This window comes from Candidozyma pseudohaemuli (assembly GCF_003013735.1).
Source record: "Candidozyma pseudohaemuli strain B12108 chromosome Unknown scaffold00001, whole genome shotgun sequence".
Lineage (NCBI taxonomy): Eukaryota > Fungi > Ascomycota > Pichiomycetes > Serinales > Metschnikowiaceae > Candidozyma > Candidozyma pseudohaemuli.
The window spans coordinates 1,761,568-1,779,950 of NW_020194435.1; the positions used below are offsets into that span (position 1 = coordinate 1,761,568).

Genomic DNA, 18,383 nt, shown 5'->3' on the forward strand with positions numbered 1-18,383 from the left:
ATAACACATCAAGGATTGGCCACCGCTAGGATTTTGCGCGAGTAGTCTGTTTCGTCGGCTAGGGAGCCGTCCGAGAGTCTTCTTCTGCCCACAATAGCAGGGTTGAGTCTGGGGTCTGCCAAGCCGTTTGTGGTCATCTTGGATGCTCTTTTGTCCGCAAATTCGTCGGAGAAGGGGTTTGCCATTGGCATATCAAAGGCGGAGTTGTATTTCTTGGATTTGGCAGTTCCATTGCCTCTCGAGAGACCAGAGCCAGAGCCTTTTTCGAAGAACTCTTCGTCGTCGCTCTCGTCGTTCTTTCTCCTGTGACGGATGAAGAAGAAGATGGCAAGTGCAATGCAAATTAAGCCCACGACACCTCCAACAACGCCGCCAGCGATGGCACCAACGTTAGTGGACAGCGCCCTTTGTGTATTGTCTGGTTCCAGTGATGCAGAAGATGTGGGGGAGGCTGTGGGTTCTGAGCTTTGAGTCACAGTTCTCGTGGCTGCGCTGTCTGAATGTGTTGCGGAGGAGCTAGAAGAGAAGCTCGATGTGGCCACGGAACTAGAGTGAGTGGATGAGGATTGGCTCAGCAGAGATGTCCTCGTGGCGCCAACGGCAGTCAGACCATCGGTGGACGAGCTAAACAGAGCGGTTGAGGAGCTCAGCGGGCCACTCGACGATGACAGGGGCAGCGATCCAGCACTTGAGCCCGAGTCCTCGGCCATACCCTTGAATACGGTGAACGCGTTGGCGCCTCCGCACTTCACGTCACCATAACCGTTACATGGGGTGGAACACTGGGAATCGGAGACCTGGTTGGATGATGGTCTAGACGATAGGCAGTAACACATACCACCATTCTTGATAGCGATGTAAGGATAGTTCTCACATTTTTTGCTGCACGTATCAGACGTCTCAAACTGGCCTTCGCCTTCGAAATTCGATGTATCGACCAGAGAGTAGCAGCCCAAGCCTGTGTCGGCGGCAAGGGCCACGGAGGCAAGTAAAAGGTACACTAACTTCATGACTAGTGGTGCCGTTTACACTGTGCACCGTTAAATAGGGAGGAAAGCAGGCACTAGGGAGGGAAAAGGCCGGCTGAAAGAAGGGGCCTGGTTGTTTTTGTGTTGAAGTAGTTGAGCTATGTCAGCCGGGAAACGAGTGGATGGGGGTGTGTAAAGAATGGGGGTATAACGGGAATAAAGAACGGGTGGACCTCTGGGTAATTAAGGAAGAGCAGGGAAAAAAAAAAAAAAAATAGCAGCAGCACAATATTGGCACTGCGCGCCGCCCCAGACCCAGGCAAGGCACGAAAAAGTTCCAGACGAGGTAACCCAGACAATGCCTACACACCAGCGCTGGGCGGCCCAGATAAAGGTTTCCCCACGACAAGGGGGCATATTTCAGCTTCCCATTTTGGAAATCGGGCGGCCCGAGAAAAGCCTTACTTCGCAAGTGTCTCGCCAAAGCCATGAATCAAAAACTTCGTCAATTCCATGGTGAAAAGCCCATATCCTAGAATTAGCGTCAAGCGTGTAGAAACACGAGCTTCGCTGCGCATAGTGCAATTGGAAGGCACACCGCGCAGCCAGTCTAGAGCGCGCTGGGGCGGTGCGCCCAGGCCGTTTTTAGCCAGGCCAGACCGGCTCAAATAGAATAAATAGAATTTGGCACTGGAGAATGTCAAGAAGGTGTCTAAAAAAAAGTGGGTTGACGCCGGCGAGTATGGCATGATTTCTACAGAGGGGTACTTTTATATTTATTGTGTCAGGATATAATTATACTGGGGTGACGGACGTGGGGACATTCTCAGCCCATGAACCTCGTTATCAACACCCACACCGCTGCTCCACCGAGCACCACATATAGGAAATCTAGATAACGCGGACTCTTCTTGGACCTAGTACACGTGACCGGTACGGGTAAGCATTTTTCCTTGCTCAGCTCTACCACGCCTGTCCACCGCGGTCTCCCCATACACATTTATGGAAGAAGAGTGGTGGTTACAATTCGCGCTGCGGTTCCTGCTCGCTTGGCCCTAAATGCCGGCACAACGCACGCACGTTATTTATGTAAATTTGCAACCATTCTAGCCATAGACATTGCCGAGAGAAATCAGCTTCACCACGGTGTAGTCGTCCATGCCATAGAGGGAGCCTTCACGGCCGAATCCTGACTCCTTGACTCCACCAAAGGGCAATGCGGCATCAGTGAAAATTCCGCTGTTCACACTCACCATGCCTGTCTCAAGCGCCTCGGAAACTTGCCACACCCGGTTGAGGCTCTCCAGAAACACATAAGCCGCAAGACCAAAAGGCGTATCGTTGCACTCAGCAACAACCTCTTCCTGGGTCTCGAACCTGGCGATCGCCGCGAGGGGGCCAAACGTCTCCTCACCAAAACATTTCATTTCCTTGGTGGCCTTCCCAAGCACGTATGGACTGTAAAAGTGTTTGCCAAGATCACTGAGGCGGCCACCTTCCACAAGAATTTCTGCCCCTTTGCCAACGGCATCTCTGACGTGCTCCTCTACCTTATCAATCGCTCGCGTGTTGATCAAGCAACCGTGGGTAACGCCTTTCTCGAAACCGTTGCCGATTTTGAACGCCTTCACTTTCTCGGCAAAGCGCAGGCAGAATTCATCGTAGATACCCGCCTGAACGTAAATACGGTTGGCACAAACGCATGTTTGGCCCAAGGAGCGGAATTTAGAGGCGATTGCCTGCTCAACTGCCTGGTCGAGCTTCGCATCTTCAAACACAACAATTGGAGCATTTCCACCAAGCTCCATCAGCAATTTCTTGAGCGTCAGCGACAGCTGTTTCATCAAAAGCTTTCCCACTGGCGTGGATCCGGTGAAAGACACCTTTTTGATTAATGGTGACTCGCAAAACTTTGTTCCACAGACTGGTGTGGACTCAACGGAACTCAATACAACGTTGAATACTCCCTTGGGGAAACCGGCCTTATCGGCCAAATGAGCCATCGCCAAAGCAGTCAATGGTGTCTGAGCGTCTGGTTTCATGATGCACGTGCATCCTACTGCCAATGCTGGTGCAGCCTTTCTTGCACCCATAGCAGCAGGAAAATTGAACGGACAGAGGAGCCCCACCACACCAACAGGCTGCTTGTAGGTGATGATCTTGTTGTTGCTGTTAGCTGGCTGAATAGTGTGGCCATAGTTTCTCTTCGCCTCTTCAGAAAACCATTCAAAGTAAGAGGCAGCATATTTCACCTCTCCAAGTGCATCATTCAAGCACTTACCATTCTCCATAGTGATGAGAGTGGCTAAATCGTCGAGATTCTCAAGCATCAAGTCGTACCAATTGCGTAACCATCTCGATCTGTCCACAACATTGGTCTTTTTGTAACTGTCAAAAGCATCTTTTGTGATTTGGATTGCATGGTCAATCTCCTCGGGTGTCTGATCTGGGAGCGTCGCTATCACCTCCTCCGTGGCGGGATCCACGACATCAAATGTCTTGGTAGATTTGGACTCGACCCATTCACCGTTAATGAAAGGCTTGGTTCTAAGAAGCTCGGGGTTTTTAAGCTGTGGAGCCATTGGTATAGCAGGTGCTTCTACGCTATCAATCTTATATAAGGCGCTTAGCGCACACTACTTGGTGCAGTCAATCTTAGCGCTTCTCACCAGCCTGCCTAATTAAGCGCGAGAGATAACCACAGAGACGACTACTAACGATTTTTTGAAAGTGCAAATACTTATTGATATTTGATTGCATGTTAGACGCACTGGCGGTAGGTCGCTTGATAAACCTTGAAAACTATCACGCCTGATCATGTGGTTAGGAACCAAAATCCGAAAGAACCGTTTACCATTGCGCCTGGCCTCTCCGTAACGTAGCGGGAACTCTGGAAAGGCTATGTCTAGCAAGCCATAAGAGCATGAGTCAAAGTTTACTAACTTAGTGTCACAAGAGGATGATGTTCCGGCTCTTCGCCGTAGCTGAGTTGATCACTTACAGATGTCACGGGATTCAGCGGTTCAACAGGCATCCAATTCAGTAGTGCATCCTCCTGGATCTACTATATGTAATATGTGGACTGCTGTCTGTCGAAATGGCGCAAATGAGCAGAACTGTGCGTTGGCTGTTAAACTATGGGCGTCGTTACTTCACGCAAGTAGCTTAATTCTTATAAATCTTACCATCAAAAGCGGAAACAGATTTGACTCAAAATTTCTCAAACCATACTTGCGTTACTCAGCGGCAGCATTACTCAGCAGTGGCCGCATAGTTTGCGACGTGCCAAAGGTAATAAAGCACCACTTTTGTGGTAGTTCGCCACCGCCACTAGCCGTAGCAATCCGATATAAGCAAACTGCGCTGAGTAATTCTCTATGCCACTTTTATTGTCGATTTACGAAAACCCTATTTTTTATTTGCATTTTCAATCGGGGCCCGCATTTCTCGTTAAGTTCGCCGCTCCATACAAAAATTATGACTCCACCCCGCAAACTTCAAACACCGAGCTGGCCAAATAAATCAAAAGTAGTCATTTAATACATCCCCTGAATCACTATACAACACTCTTATTATACTTTATGGATGAAATGCATCCCACGGGTACCTGTCATTGTCATGATGGAGCCCATTGTGTGCGCACGCCGAGCCGTCATCATTTCGCAGCCGTTTTACAGCCGTATCCGGTCGTGAGTGAGGGAAAGCAAGACCCCTCCAGAACAAGGGACAAAAACACAGGCGCTTCAAAAACCGAAAGAAGAATCCGCAGGGTGAAATTCGCCCCCCGCCTCCGGAACACACAAAAGGTCCGTACCGTCTTCCGATGGCAAGAGCCGCACCTCCGGGTTTACTAATCTTCCGCTACCGTGAGTCAACCCGCCTTGTCCGACGGCGCTGTGACCACAGTAGGAAGTGCAAGCATCTGTCAAAAAATTCTAACCAGCCCAGAAATACCAAGACTTGCTAAGCAACCGAGAATGTAGCCCGTGGATAGCAAAACCAAAACAAAAAAAAGAATCAAACGGTCACATAGACTGGTGCTTTTTGCACTGGCCACCCCGCAACTTTCTAATTTATGAATGAAAATAGTCTTTCATTTTTCGATGCTGTGGCCTGTGGCCTGTGGGTGCGGAATCCGACGGGAAATTCATCGTGGGAAAGCCCCTCGGAGCGGGCGCACTAGGACCTGTCTTGTAGCCGCTCGTATTGCATTCTGCGGCCCAGGGCCCAAACGGTCTCCCGTCGTATATAAGTCTGCGATCTGCCATTTTGATATCCTCACTTTGTTATTTATTTTGGCTTCTTCGCCCATGCTCTCGGTATCGTCTCCTCGCATGTTCTCCAAACTCAACCCGCTCAATGCCCTCAGGCGCTCCAATAAGGAGGAGCCTCCCAAACGTCCACGGACGGGTCTGTTCATGAAGCTCTGGCGCCGGTCTCTGAGCTCTTCACAGTCTCCTCAAACGAAAGTGGTTACTCGTTCCCAACTAACGAGACACAATATATCAGCCGCCCAGGCGTTGGCCCCTTCTCCAGAGAGACGGGGTCTGGGTGGCCGTCGCAAACTGCTGGTTCGTACAAGCGACTTGCTATCGTCTGATTTCATCCTCCCTTTAGAAATGAATCTGTCCTCCCGGAGCTAACGACTAGATGCGGCTCTACTGGCGGGCCGTTCATCTGGTATGCTGCAGCTCGCCTATATCACCTCCACGATTCAAGGTTATTGTCGATGTATACTTGGTTACAACGAATCTACATGGTCTAACTTCTTTTCGTGAGAACTCATTAGCATTTTTTACATCATTGCATATCACTGCAGGGTTTAGCAGTAAATAGGAAAGGTTTATTTATCTCGGGTTGATCTTCTGTAGCTCATTACAAACCACTCGCGCTTGGCCCTCGGAACATGCACCTTTTGCCAAGCTCCATTAGTTGCTGGTTTTTCCGACAATGACGCTTTCGGCTCCGTTTAAGTAGCCTCGGTCGCTTAAAGTATATGAAATCCGCTTGTATGTGACACAAAATGCTCCTCGGCACCAAGCTCTAGTCATCATCTGAAGACTTCTTGGAGAACTTCCCGCCTTACTTTCCGCCGTTTAGACCGGAGGCAAGGGGCAACGACACACCGGACACTGAAGCTTGTAGACCATCCAATCCTCCAAACACTTGCCGTGGAAAATATGGCGACATGGTGTCACCATGACTTCCTTCATCATGCTATCAACATTTTTCTTGGACACCGACAGAACCTCTCCAGAGACAACAGGAACCTGAAGTGTGGACATACAAATTGCACAATCTATATCACAAATTGCTAGGTCCTTGTCAGCAGTCTGAGGCTTCATGTTGGCCAAAATGTCCAGCGAAAATCCACTTTCCAAATCTTTGATGCTGATGATTGGGTGATAGTTGTACTGCTCAGGTAACCACTTATCCTTTACCCAGAACCTAGCACCCAAACAGTCTTGCAAGTACAAGAAGAAGAGCTGTGTAAAAATCCAGCTGAATACCACCACGGCCATAACAGGATCATAATGGTGACGGATTGCGTTGTTTTTATCAAGGCACATGTAGAAAACAGGAATAAACCGAACAAGTGACGTACCGATGGCATACTCCCACAGAAACACACGAACTCTGTTTTTCAATGTGCTCCGGAAGAATTGAGGAACCCAGTAGGAATTGAAAAATATCAAGATGACATACTCAGCTGTTCTTCTGTATGAAATCCTCCATCTTGTAATACTCGAGATCAACATCATTGCTATGCATGTCAAGGCAAACCCAGCAAAGAAAATCATGTTAGGGTAGCGAGCCTCATCAGAGAGTTGCTGCACCGTATTCACTTGTGGAGCCGCTGTGGCGGCGGTGGTAGCTGGGACAGGTGCCGCCACTGCCTCCTCGTTGGGCTGATCCCCACCAGCCGGCGCAGCCTCACCTTCTCTATTGCTTTGGCCTTCCACCAGCGACCCTCTCAAAATCTCCCACCAATTAGTTCCTCTCTCGTTCTCTTGTGCAGTGAAAATACCAACCAAAAGTCTCATTTCGTGTAGACAAAGTATCGAAGCTATCACAGAAACGCAAGTCAATAATATGTATAACTCACTTTGCTGCAAAGATCTCAACAAGAAGTAAACGAGTGTCACCAGCGTCCAGAAACCTAGCAATGACACGGTTACTGATGAAACATTAGAAAGTTGTCCCGGGCTTCTGCAACGTTTCATTTGCCTCAATAAAAGATTGAGCTCAATTACAGCTAGAAGCAAGACGCCTATTGCCATCTGACGGGATCTGGTTTTTGAGATCTCCAGACGGAGACCAGAAAACACCTCCGATTTCTTGTTCTCTAAAAGTATACCACAATCTGGTGAATATACGATTGCATGTGAGATCTCCAATTGTGGTAGCTTTTTTGGTATGGGCGCCCCCTGTGGCAGGAGAAGCTCGTCATCTATTGCTCGAAGCTGATCTTTGGTGAAATCTGTTCTCTCAAGCTGGAAGTACGAGATGTACTCACACTGATCCTGAGATCTTTCAATTGCGTTATTCATATCATCAATAGATACCTCTTGTTCAATGTCGGTAACATTTACAATTTGGCTCATGAGAGCCTTAGAGATATTGAAATTCTCCTCATTCATCGTGAAGTGAGGAAGTGCATGCCCGCCTTCAAACTTTGCTGACTTTGTCGAAGCTATTAAGGCGCCTGTAGACTGATAATACACTCCCAACATTTTGAACTCATCATCATGCTTCTCAGGATAGTCTTTCAAACTCATGCTCATTGTGACCACCACTGAGTCATCAATTTTGGATTTTGGATTCAGCTTTACGAAGTCGGCTAGCTCAGGGTTCATGAAGTTATAACCCAAGGAATGTAGCTCAAGCTCTATAATACCTTCCTTGTAAGTGGTGATGTTGCCAGCCTTCTCTCTGCTGCCTTCTATTTCCTGAGGAGGAGAGTTTGATTCCGGGTCCAGCTCGTATCTTTGTCTCTCTTCCTCATACTTCTCTTGCTTATAAAGCAGGTAGTAATCCTTCAAATACCTCGGTAGCCTCATGCGGAAGGGTTTGAGAGCTTTGTCGGGCTTTACAACATCGAAATCACCGTACAAGTGACCGGATATGTTGAGAGGATATGCATGATCATCATGAGAAAGCACAGGATCATTTCCCCAATTCTCCTTGACTCGCTTACTCACCACATCCGGTAATAAACTGTCCTGTTCCCTCTCCTGCCAAGGGTTCTTTTTCGAGTATTCACGAAATGGCCATAGCAGAACATTCTTCTTTTCAAGATTGTCTTGATAAGAGAGTTTTAGACCTGTAAGGTTCCCATACCCTAGCCAATACTGTGAATCTAGCACCTCCTTTCGGCTTTGAATAAGGCTAGACTTGAATTTTTGTAGAACGGCCCTATCCTCCGAGGCCAATGGTTGATCTGAGCCTGGAGGCAAGGTAAATAGCATCACCATAATGATGACTAATAGAATGGTTTGTCTGTCCACCATTTTGTCTCGGGTGAATACTAACTGCTGAACTCGGAGCGCCTTCAGGTTCAACTGATAATAGTATCACGTGAACAACCTTCTGTTTTATACGGATGTCGCCTATGCAGTATGATAGCGATGGAGAGATTTAGATCCGGAGGGTTTGGTTTGGTGAATTGACAATATATGGAGGATTGAGCTAGTTAATAATATTTCGATGATTATTAGATTGGATTATAAGAAAGGGGGAGATTTTGGCCTTGCACGCCGTTTAGGCGGGAACGGCGATCAGCTTGTTAGCCAAAGCTGCTTTGATCTATGTAGTAGGTCACAAAGCAGACCACAAGATGGTGCTTTATTGCTTCAATGCAACGTCTTCAATTGTATGTGTGAGTTTGGAAGCTGACATCATGGCCGTACTACCGATGGTGCCTCTTTTGGGAAATGAGGAGAAACTACAGCGACCGATCTAAAGTACCCCGCTGGTAACAAATACGCTCATTACAGAAATACTGCTCTTGAAGGCCCCCGATTGCTCAGGTTCTGATGTTCTGAGGAGTCAAAGACATATAGAGATGAGCGAGGAAATGGCTGCAAAAGCGCGGCTACAAACACAATGGTACTGATTAATGTATTGTTGTCTTATAGACTCAATGCATAACGAAATAAAAGGATATAACGGATCGAATAATTTTTGTTTAGAATTTTGGTGCCCCAGAAAAACTGGGCGCCCACGCAATGTTAGCGTCATTCACCATCCAATTATGATACATTTCTCAATAGAGAAGGAACTTGGGCCTGGTCTCATTACAATGCAACCGCAAGCACGGCAAGCATCAAGCCTGCAGCGCCAGGAAGCAACTTCTCACTTCCAGAGCGAGCCTCAATCTGCTGTCTCTTGTCAAACAAGTTCGACAAGAAACCTCCAGTTGAAGATGGAGAAGATGAGGATTCAGAACCAGACTGGGATGGAGTCTCGGCAGCAGCGGCACCGGCAGCACCAGCAGAGCCAGCAGCAGAAGAAGCTGGGGCACTGGAGTCAGCTGGAGCACTCGAGGAAGCAGCAGAAGAGCTAGAAGCCACGGAGCTGGAAGCAGCAGAGCTGGAGGCAGCGCTAGAGGAAGCACTGGAGGAGTTGGAGCTAGCGACAGAAGATGCACTGGAAGAAGCCGAGTTGGTGGAAGTGTTGGCGTTGGAGCTCGATCTGGAGCTGGAGCGGGCAGACGAGGAAGCAGACGAAGCCGAGTTGGAGTCACCCTCCATCTTTCTCCAGAAGTCCTCATCCTGGTCCTCGCACTCCTCGGTGGTGACACTGACGTGGGTCTTGGTGCCAACATTCACCTCGGTGGTCTTGTATGTGGAAACGACAGTCTCGTCGGTGGTTCCAGTGACAACCTGGCCAGCGCTGGTGGTGGTGTAAGGACGTCTGGTGGTGTAGGTGTGAACCTCGGTCTTGGCCTCCTGCTCGTCAGCCTCATCCTCACTGTCCCAGAAGTCGTAGTCGTCATCACCACAGTCAACGTTGTCACAGTTCACGTTGGCACAAGAACCAGAGCCAGAACCAGAACCGGAACCAGAGCCGGAGCCACCGGAACCAGAGCTTGGAGTGGACCACCACTTGGTAGTAGTGGTGGCAGGCTTTCCGCCAGAACCAGAGTCACCGTTCACCACCTTAGTGTCAGTCCACTCTTCCTCATCGTCACAGATCCAGACAGCAGCACCGGAGGTGGTGGTGTACTGGCCAGCCTGGGTGATGGTTGTCTTGATGCCGAGAATGTCGCTCGAAGTCACAACCTCGTAGGAAGTAGAAGATCTGGTGGTGGAGCCAGGCAAGGTGGTCCAAGAGGTAGTGGTGCTACCACCCTCAGTAATGACAGTGAGAGATGTGTGGACAGGGGTACCAGCCGACAGAGAAGAGCTTCCAGTGGATCTGGTTGAAGTGGTTTCTGGGGTTGGAGTGGACAAGCCTGGGATAGGGTCGATGTCGCTCTCACAGTCCTCCTCATCACCGTCCACCCAGGTGGTGGTGGTGCCGTCGGACTCGGTGGTGACAATCAAGCTGCCGCTGCTGGCACTAGAGGAAACGCTGTTGGATCCCGAAGTGGTAACAGAGCCGCCGTTAGTGGTAGTGGTAGGGGCATCGGTTTCGGATTCGTCAGGAATGAGAGGCTCGTCAGAGGCACAGTCATCCTCGGTGATTCGTGAAGCAATTGCAGCAGCATCGTCAGATTCTGGGTTGGCAGAGCCAGAGGCCGAGTTGGCAGAGCCAGAGGCCGAGTTGCTCTCAGAAGCAGAGTCGGTCTCGGAAGCAGAGCTGGCAGTGGTGGTGCCGAAAATGTTGTCCAACCAGCCACCGGTGCTCGAGGAGCTAGAGGCACTAGCAGAGCCAGAGCCAGAAGCAGAAGAGTCCGACTCGCTCGAGTCAACGGAGGTGGAGGAGGCAGCCACAGTACGCGAGTTGGAGTTGCTGTTGCCTGGGTTAGGTGTAACTGGGTCAGCATCGGTGGTAGGAAGTTCAGTCTCAATGGTCTCACAGTCCTCGTCGTCTTCCTCGGCAGCGGCAGAAGCAAGGGCACGGCCCGAGCCAGAAGCAGAACCGGAGGAGGTGACGGAGGCACCCGAGTCATCAGATGAGGTGCTGTCGCCATTGCCGAACAAACCATCTAACAATCCCTTTTTGGAGGAGGAGGAAGCAGACGAAGATGAGGCAGAGCTCAGCGAAGTCAGTTCCTCTGGAGTGTTCTGGGAAACTGGGGCAGATGTTTGAGCCGAGCTGACAGCACTAGAAGATGGGGCAGCAGCAGCAGCAGGAGAAGAGCTGGAGGATACCGCAGCAGCAGCGATAGGCTGGGAGGAAGCAGCTTCAGAAGAAGCAGCAGGCTCAGCAGGAGCAGCAGCGCTGGAAGATTCAGAACCGGAACCACTGTCGGAACCAGAACCAGAAGAACCAGAACCACCACCAGTGAGCCAGTCAAAGAGACCTCTCTTGGCGAGTTCCTCAGCCTGTTGGAAGGAGTCCTTTTCAACGGCATTTCTTTTGATGTTTGCTCTGTCCTTCTCGCTTTGCACCTGAGCAAAGGCAGAGGCGCAAAGAACTAAAGTCAATGTTTGAGTGGACAACCTCATGTCTTATCCATTAACGAGTGGAAGGATGTTTCGGTAGACCCTTGGAGCGAACTGAATTAAATTAAAATAAAAAGAAGGGTGTCAAAATCCGAAGGCTGGGCTTGGTGAACAAAAGAGAAACAAAAATTGTGAAATACGCAAGGGCTTTGGGGCTCAAGGATTTATAAAGCCCTCATACATTTTCTGCCACTTTAGAATAGTTGGAGCTCGTTCCTGTCTTACCGCATTAGGTAAAGATTCTTCGCAGACAATATACCCAAGAAGGAACATTTTCTTTGATGCAGCCTGCAGACAACTAAGCACGCTCGTTAGTCTGGGGCTCATTGTGCATGCTTGACTACATCAAGCAATTCCTTCAAATTGGTATTCTACAAATATGGAAGCCATTCAAATGGTCAGTTCTGGAAGTTGCAAAACATTAATTTTGGTTCAGGATACAATGCGACGGGAAGAACGGTCTAGAGCTCACTATAGCCATTCTGATTTGACGGGCTGTCAAAAGTTTTGACAACCACAAGGCCCACAAACGCCAGATCTGTCGTAAAACTACTAAAGCCCCTATGATCCACTCAATTCTCTCTTGCAAATACTCTACATTGCATCTGCTTCTCATGCCATTTGTGTAGAATCAGCGTTAGTTCACGTAGGTATGCTATTTTAAGGTTACGGCTTGAAATTCAAGCCGAAACGCCACTTCCTCTTTGGGTAATACACCTTTGGGAACAGACCACAGAATATTATGCGGACCCTGAGCATCACATATTACCAATAATGGATAACATATATGATCGAAGCGCAATTGAATATTCTCTGTCTGCTTTGTTCCAGACCTGGCTTTCTTCGTAACTGTTTTTGGCAGGAGACTTGTTTTTAAATCCGAATCTCCGGATGTGTTGATTGAAAGCACTACTAAAATAAGTTTTTGTTACCAATTTTATTGGTGGGAATCATAGCATCAAGCTTAACCCCAAATAGAACTATTGAAAATAATTACCTAAAAAGAACAAGAAAATTAGGAAGACGGATCTTCTTTTGTGGGAATCATGGGAAATATGCGGTCAGAACCATATGCTGCAAGTCTGTCTTGTGCTCTGTGGTTCTTTAAACCTTAGCGTAGGCGTAGTTCAAGAACATGTCGTGGCTGTTCTCTGGGTTGCTGGCAATCGCTCTCTTCACAGAACGCTTGATCTTTCTGTGCAAAGCTCTCTTGAGAGCTCTGGTCTTGATCAACTTGGCGTCACAGCAACAAGCCTTGGCGTCTCCACTGAAGACACTAGATCCGGAGCCGGAGCCGGAGGAGCCAGAGGAGCCAGAGGAACCAGAGCCCCAAAGGCCAGAACCAGAGGAACCAGAGGAGCCGGAGCTTCCAGAAGAGCCAGAACCGCCGGAGCTGCTCGAGTCACCGCCAAAGATATCGTTGAAGATAGTGTCGAAGAAACCACCGGAGCTGGAACCAGAACCTGAACCAGAGCCAGAGGAAACATCGTTACCAGAGCCAGATCCAGAAGAACCAGAACCAGAGCCCAAACCACCGAGGAGGTTCTCCAAGAAGTTGCCGTCAGAACCAGAGCCAGATCCACCGAAGAGACCGCTGAAGATAGTCTTAGCAAGCTCACCAAAGAGGCCAGCGTTGTTGACAATACTCTGGAAAAGCTCACCACCAACGTCAACCAAGACAGTCAACAAGCGACTAAGGAAAGAAGTGTCAGAGGCTCCATCTCCAAATAGAGTGTTGAAGATTTTACCAACGGTGCCAGAACTGAACAAACCGACAACGAAGTTGAAACCCCAACGGAAGATTCTCAGGATAATGCCACTCTCCTTGAAAGCGTTCCACAAGTTACCCCATGGAATAGCACGAATGACACCGGTAAGCAAGTTCAAGGCACCTTGGATCAAGTTGGTGTTACCAAAGATAGAGCGAATAATGTTCTGGATGATACCAGAGTCAAAGATCAGGCTGACAATGGATCCAATAGCATCGACAAGGTCTCTCTTCTCCATTCCGTAAGCGTCCAAGATGTCAGGGTGGAAGTCTCTCTTCTCTCTGGCGTTGGGGAGCTCCGCATACAATCTCTTGATGAATGGGTGGGCTCTCTCTAAAGCTCTCTTTTGAGCCTCAACACCGTCTCTCTCAACCTCCTCCACGATGTTCTTAGCATCGGAGGAAAGAGCGACGTTCAAGTCTTGGTCGTTGAGAACGGATTCGAAGAACTGCTGCATCTTACCACTGTTCTTCAAGGCCTTGAAGACAACAATGTCGTCGACGTTACCGTCCTGGATGGCCTGGGCAACACCCTCTTGGACAGAACGCTTCAAACGAGGAGAGTTGGCAAACTGGTCAACAAACTCCTCGAGCAAGTTGGAGTTGTGGAGTTGAGTCAACAACTGGTCCACAAAGTCCTCATCGTCACGCTTCTGGGCGGCATTGACATTGCCAGAAGCACTTCTCTCATTAAGTTCACGCATAGCTTTGGCAACGTATTCGAAGTCAATGATCTCAGCACCACTTTCACTTCTCTTCATGATGTTGACGGCAGAGCCAGTGGCTGGGGCAGCTGACACGAGCGAGGCCGTGAAGGCGGTCGCCATGGTAAAAACTGAAGCGAACCTCATTGTAAATAACTCAAGCGAAGGAACAGCTGATCAAACGTGAGTTTTGAATTGAAGGATGTTCTCGGGTTCGAAGAAATAGAAAACGAAAGTATGTCTCCGACGGAAGAAAAAAAAAGTACAAGCTTCAAAAAGACGAGGCTGTTAAGGCTTGCAAAATGGTGGGACTGGGGAACCTTTTAAGGGACCCTACCATTTGCAGCCATCTAGATGCACGAGGTTGAGAATTACTGGATTGGGATAAGTGCGTTTTAGTCCACTGCCATAAAAAGTATGTTCTTCTGTCTGCCAATGTGCAGGTGCGTCTTCGAAGCATAAAATAAAATTACCTCTTTCGATCATAGATTCATATACCATAAGGGGAAACTGATCGATGAAGGGGAATGGTAAAACCGGGAATTTTCATTCCTGAAATGGGATCTGGCTACACTGCTGTAAATTTAGAAAATACCCAAACACGCAAGTCGCCCATGCAGCCACTCCCCTAATCAGTAGTGTTAGCTTGTAGCCGAGTAAAAGCCCAGCTGATGGAGGCCAGATCATGTAAAGAGGCTATTGCAAAGCCTATTGTGTTGGCTGTCCTTGTTGTGTATTGCAACGACTTAGAAGGGTGTCAAACAAACAATTATGTTGTTGAAGGCCTTGGCTGCGAAAGCTGAGATCGGCTCTGACTTCGATGTCTCCGAAACACAATTAGCTATTGAGACCATAATAGAACGTTAGGCCAACTTTTCTTGACCCTTAAAATTTTTCTTCTATTGACGTGGCCACATTCCCATTGATCCAAAGGACATTCAAATTCCTTAGGTGGATCCACACGTGACAACACAGCGGCTGCTCATTTTGTTCACAGACGACTTTGGGGGAATCAAATTGAAATGAGACCAAGCTTAATACGCCTGATCAGGCCACGTCGTCCCGAGAGGAAAACACCTCCGCTCTTGCCGCCTTTGAAGCTTTATCGCTCGATTCTTAGAGCTCACAGATCAAAGTTGCCATCGGAACTTCGATTCTTGGGCGATGAGTACGTGAAAGCAGAATTTAAAGCCCACAAGAATACAGACAATGCCCTTCATATCGTTGGATTCTTGACCCAGTGGCAAGATTACTTGAGAAGCATCGACGGTGGTACCTGGCAGGAGGGAAAGATGACCCAACAGGACCTAGACAAGATGTCGCCGGAGCAAGTCTCTCAGCTCTACGAGTTGATGCAAGAGACCAAGCGTATTGGTCAGCAATAAGTACATGCATGGAAGTAAGCCCTATTTCAATACACGGATAGAATATGAATGTCTTACACGCTGTCGAATATTAGTCTAATTCCATTATAAGCCCTTGCCGTAGTTACCAGAGGCAAAGAAGTCCATGATGATCTTCACAATGTTCTCCAAGGCCTTCAACCACTCAGTCAACTGCTCGTTGACCTTCTCCTGGTTGGCGCCCAACTTCTCAAAGAAGTCCTTTCTGTAAGGACAAGCCTTCATAGCCAACTTGAACACTGGCTTGACCAACATACCGTGGTACTGGGATAACGTCTTGGTGTAAGCATCGGTGAAAGTAACAGTCAACTCTTTGCTAGGGTTGTCGACGGTCTCTCTCATTGCCTGAGCAGTAAATTGCAAACCTCTGGACAACCACAAGAGACCCTGTGTGGCCTTCTTGCTCTTGGTTGGGGCCTCGGACAAGACCAAGTCTTGCAAAGTAGAAGCTCCAGCTGGATCCAGCAAAAGCTTGGCCTTGATCTTTTCAATGTTACCGTTCATGTCGTTCTTGACAACAGTGAACGCGGAGGATCCTAACAAGTCGAAGAGCTTGACCAAGGATTCGGCAGCCTGCAAGAAAGCAGCGGTGTCCACTTTGTTGTCAGTGACTGGCACGTCAGCAAAGGAACGCTTCATCTCATCAAAGAAAGTAGACATTATGGTAGTTTATGAATGTGGTGGTGATTGATGTCAAGTATATACGAAACTTCGATAAGGTCGCGCAAAGTTTGTCCAGACGCCTCATAGTGGGGCTGAGGCACCATGAAAATACGCCGACAAAACAAAACAAACTTCCGAAATTTTTAAAAAGACATCATTATTTAAACTACTTGAGGATTTCCAGGGACATAGAGCTAATTTTCATCTAAAATTTGCACTAAATTAAATCTAGCCAGAGGTGTAAGCACGTCGTCTATTGGTGTGGATCTACACGTGTAAAGGAGGTGATCGTTGATTCTGGGTCTGTCGTATCGCGTAATTCTATGAAGCTGAAGGCAACAACTAATCAGGGGCATCTTTACCACTCTAATTCGTCTGCCCAACGCACAGCTTTGCTGTCTCTGTGTACTTGCACCTGCAGTTGCCTCTGCGCTTTTGGAGCCTTGTATTCTTCAAACTCTCGTTTCAGGTAAAAGCCTGATGAATTCTCTTCTTGTTTGCTTTCTTCAGGTCTGTTCTCGCAAAATCGTTTGCTATGATGAGCCTTGATGATAGCTAGCTTCTTCTTTGCCAGCGGACCCACTTCGTTCGTGGGGATCTGAACAATCTCATTAACGTTATCTGGCATGAGGAAACCCTCACAATTGGAGGCATTGAGCTCTGTGCCAAACTGAGTAGCGTCGTTGACTAGTCCTGTCAGTGACTCAACCATAAATATTTGTATTGGCAGCCGCAGCAGCAGCTCTTTGAGACAGGGCCTCAGAGGTCTTCGCCTCCTAGGCACGCATATACGCTGAGGGGAACGATTAGGACTTCTTGAATTTGTATCAGTGATATTGGACAATGGCTGTAGAGAAGGAATGGAGGACATGCTCCTTCTCGGTCTGTCAGAGAGCCTGGGCTTCTTGCTGGGACGTAGGCTATTTTCTTTGTTTTCATCATTAAATCGTTTTGCCACTCGTTGTTGAGAAAACCCGTTTGTGGAGCTGTCGTCTAGAAAGGAGTCCAACTTCATGTCTAATGAGTCTGAAGGCTGCTTCCTCAAGCGACCACGAAACACTCTTGTACGTAGTTGATCATCAAGTTCAAAGTCGCTGTTGTTCTCTTCTAGCTCGCTGAGGAGCTTTTCAATTTTGTCGTTCTTGAGTGGCTTATCGAGCAATTCTCTTGATCGGAGGTGGTGTGTGACCTGAAAGAGCTCATTAGGCAGCGTTCGGAGATCTGGGAAGCTATTCATATTGAGGAAAGCAGGTGACTTTGACGGCGAAGTGTCATATGGAGCTTTGGACGGCCTTTTCACTGGCGAGGCATGTAGTGGGATTTCATTGAAATCATTTATTTGGAGATCATCATCATCGAGGATGTTCGAGGTATCGAACGTGGAAGTGGATTCACAATTCATGAATTGGCATATACGGGTAATAAGGAATGTGATTTGAGCAGACCAAAACAAGAACGTTGAGTACGAGGTTCGATGTGAGGTTTGTTAGTACTGTTGATGCCTTCTTGTCTCTGTGTTTACACAAGTGCTCAAAGAGGAAATCGTTCGCACCCACTGTTTGATGGTGATTAAGGGACTGAAAAAGCGGTGCGCAGGATTGGTTGCAAAAAGTGAATAACCAAAATCGGGAAACGATTCTGGATTTATTTAGGTGGCGATTTTCTTCGAAGTCAGGCCAGATACTACTCTGAGATGTTTGGGTCTCGATGTTTTCCCGCTACGGCCAGGTGGTGATCAAAATTTTGGCAGGCAGAAACGGATGCTTAATATTTGAGATCAATGCAAGGGTAAGAACTGGGTTTTAATGCCACGGTATGAATGGAACTTTTGATGGTGGAACTCTCCTTGAAGATTTGCGAGCAGATCCAGTAGCATTCTCTCATGAACTACAATCATTCCTCCAATTTTTTACAATAAATGATTCCTCTTTTCATCTTAGATCCCTCCATGGTTCTTCAAGAATCAAAAGATATCAAGAAGAATCTGCCCCCTATATGGTATCCTCCCGTTGAATCTCTCGTTGGAGTATCACTCGCACCGTAATCTCTCATGCTCGATAGAAAGCCTGGCCGCTGATCACCGAGCACGATTGCTCGGGTCTAGTCTCTCCGCTTCCATGCCTCACCCACCATATTCACCCTTGCACCGCACAAATCGAATAATCAACAACTGATTTTACAAACTCAAGATGGTAGTAAATCAATCTTCTGTTTTATCCTCCCCTTTAGACCGTGGTACGGCGGTATGTGGGCCGGCTAATCGA

General features: G+C 48.0%; 9 protein-coding genes across 9 annotated transcripts; 2 read left to right on the forward strand and 7 right to left on the reverse strand.

Annotated features, from left to right (window-relative positions):
* Positions 1-8: 8 nt before the first annotated feature.
* WSC1 (Wsc1p) lies at positions 9-1,010 on the reverse strand (the record flags this gene model as incomplete). Its single annotated transcript, XM_024856228.1, has 1 exon — positions 9-1,010. The coding sequence occupies one exon, from the start codon at positions 1,008-1,010 to the stop codon at positions 9-11; it is 1,002 nt and encodes a 333-aa protein (XP_024715827.1).
* Positions 1,011-2,074: 1,064 nt separating this feature from the next.
* On the reverse strand, positions 2,075-3,550 carry C7M61_000801 (succinate-semialdehyde dehydrogenase (NAD(P)(+)); the record flags this gene model as incomplete). Its single annotated transcript, XM_024856229.1, has 1 exon — positions 2,075-3,550. The coding sequence occupies one exon, from the start codon at positions 3,548-3,550 to the stop codon at positions 2,075-2,077; it is 1,476 nt and encodes a 491-aa protein (XP_024715828.1).
* Positions 3,551-5,278: 1,728 nt separating this feature from the next.
* C7M61_000802 (uncharacterized protein) lies at positions 5,279-5,611 on the forward strand (the record flags this gene model as incomplete). Its single annotated transcript, XM_024856230.1, has 1 exon — positions 5,279-5,611. The coding sequence occupies one exon, from the start codon at positions 5,279-5,281 to the stop codon at positions 5,609-5,611; it is 333 nt and encodes a 110-aa protein (XP_024715829.1).
* Positions 5,612-6,064: 453 nt separating this feature from the next.
* C7M61_000803 (ubiquitin-protein ligase) lies at positions 6,065-8,479 on the reverse strand (the record flags this gene model as incomplete). Its single annotated transcript, XM_024856231.1, has 1 exon — positions 6,065-8,479. The coding sequence occupies one exon, from the start codon at positions 8,477-8,479 to the stop codon at positions 6,065-6,067; it is 2,415 nt and encodes an 804-aa protein (XP_024715830.1).
* Positions 8,480-9,265: 786 nt separating this feature from the next.
* PGA25 (Pga25p) lies at positions 9,266-11,584 on the reverse strand (the record flags this gene model as incomplete). Its single annotated transcript, XM_024856232.1, has 1 exon — positions 9,266-11,584. The coding sequence occupies one exon, from the start codon at positions 11,582-11,584 to the stop codon at positions 9,266-9,268; it is 2,319 nt and encodes a 772-aa protein (XP_024715831.1).
* Positions 11,585-12,685: 1,101 nt separating this feature from the next.
* On the reverse strand, positions 12,686-14,176 carry C7M61_000805 (uncharacterized protein; the record flags this gene model as incomplete). Its single annotated transcript, XM_024856233.1, has 1 exon — positions 12,686-14,176. One exon carries the CDS (start codon positions 14,174-14,176, stop codon positions 12,686-12,688), a length of 1,491 nt encoding a protein of 496 aa, XP_024715832.1.
* Positions 14,177-15,075: 899 nt separating this feature from the next.
* On the forward strand, positions 15,076-15,438 carry C7M61_000806 (uncharacterized protein; the record flags this gene model as incomplete). The annotated part of the gene is made up of 1 exon (XM_024856234.1): positions 15,076-15,438. One exon carries the CDS (start codon positions 15,076-15,078, stop codon positions 15,436-15,438), a length of 363 nt encoding a protein of 120 aa, XP_024715833.1.
* Positions 15,439-15,522: 84 nt separating this feature from the next.
* Positions 15,523-16,116, reverse strand: HET1 (Het1p; the record flags this gene model as incomplete). The annotated part of the gene is made up of 1 exon (XM_024856235.1): positions 15,523-16,116. One exon carries the CDS (start codon positions 16,114-16,116, stop codon positions 15,523-15,525), a length of 594 nt encoding a protein of 197 aa, XP_024715834.1.
* Positions 16,117-16,477: 361 nt separating this feature from the next.
* C7M61_000808 (uncharacterized protein) lies at positions 16,478-17,521 on the reverse strand (the record flags this gene model as incomplete). The annotated part of the gene is made up of 1 exon (XM_024856236.1): positions 16,478-17,521. The coding sequence occupies one exon, from the start codon at positions 17,519-17,521 to the stop codon at positions 16,478-16,480; it is 1,044 nt and encodes a 347-aa protein (XP_024715835.1).
* Positions 17,522-18,383: the final 862 nt, after the last annotated feature.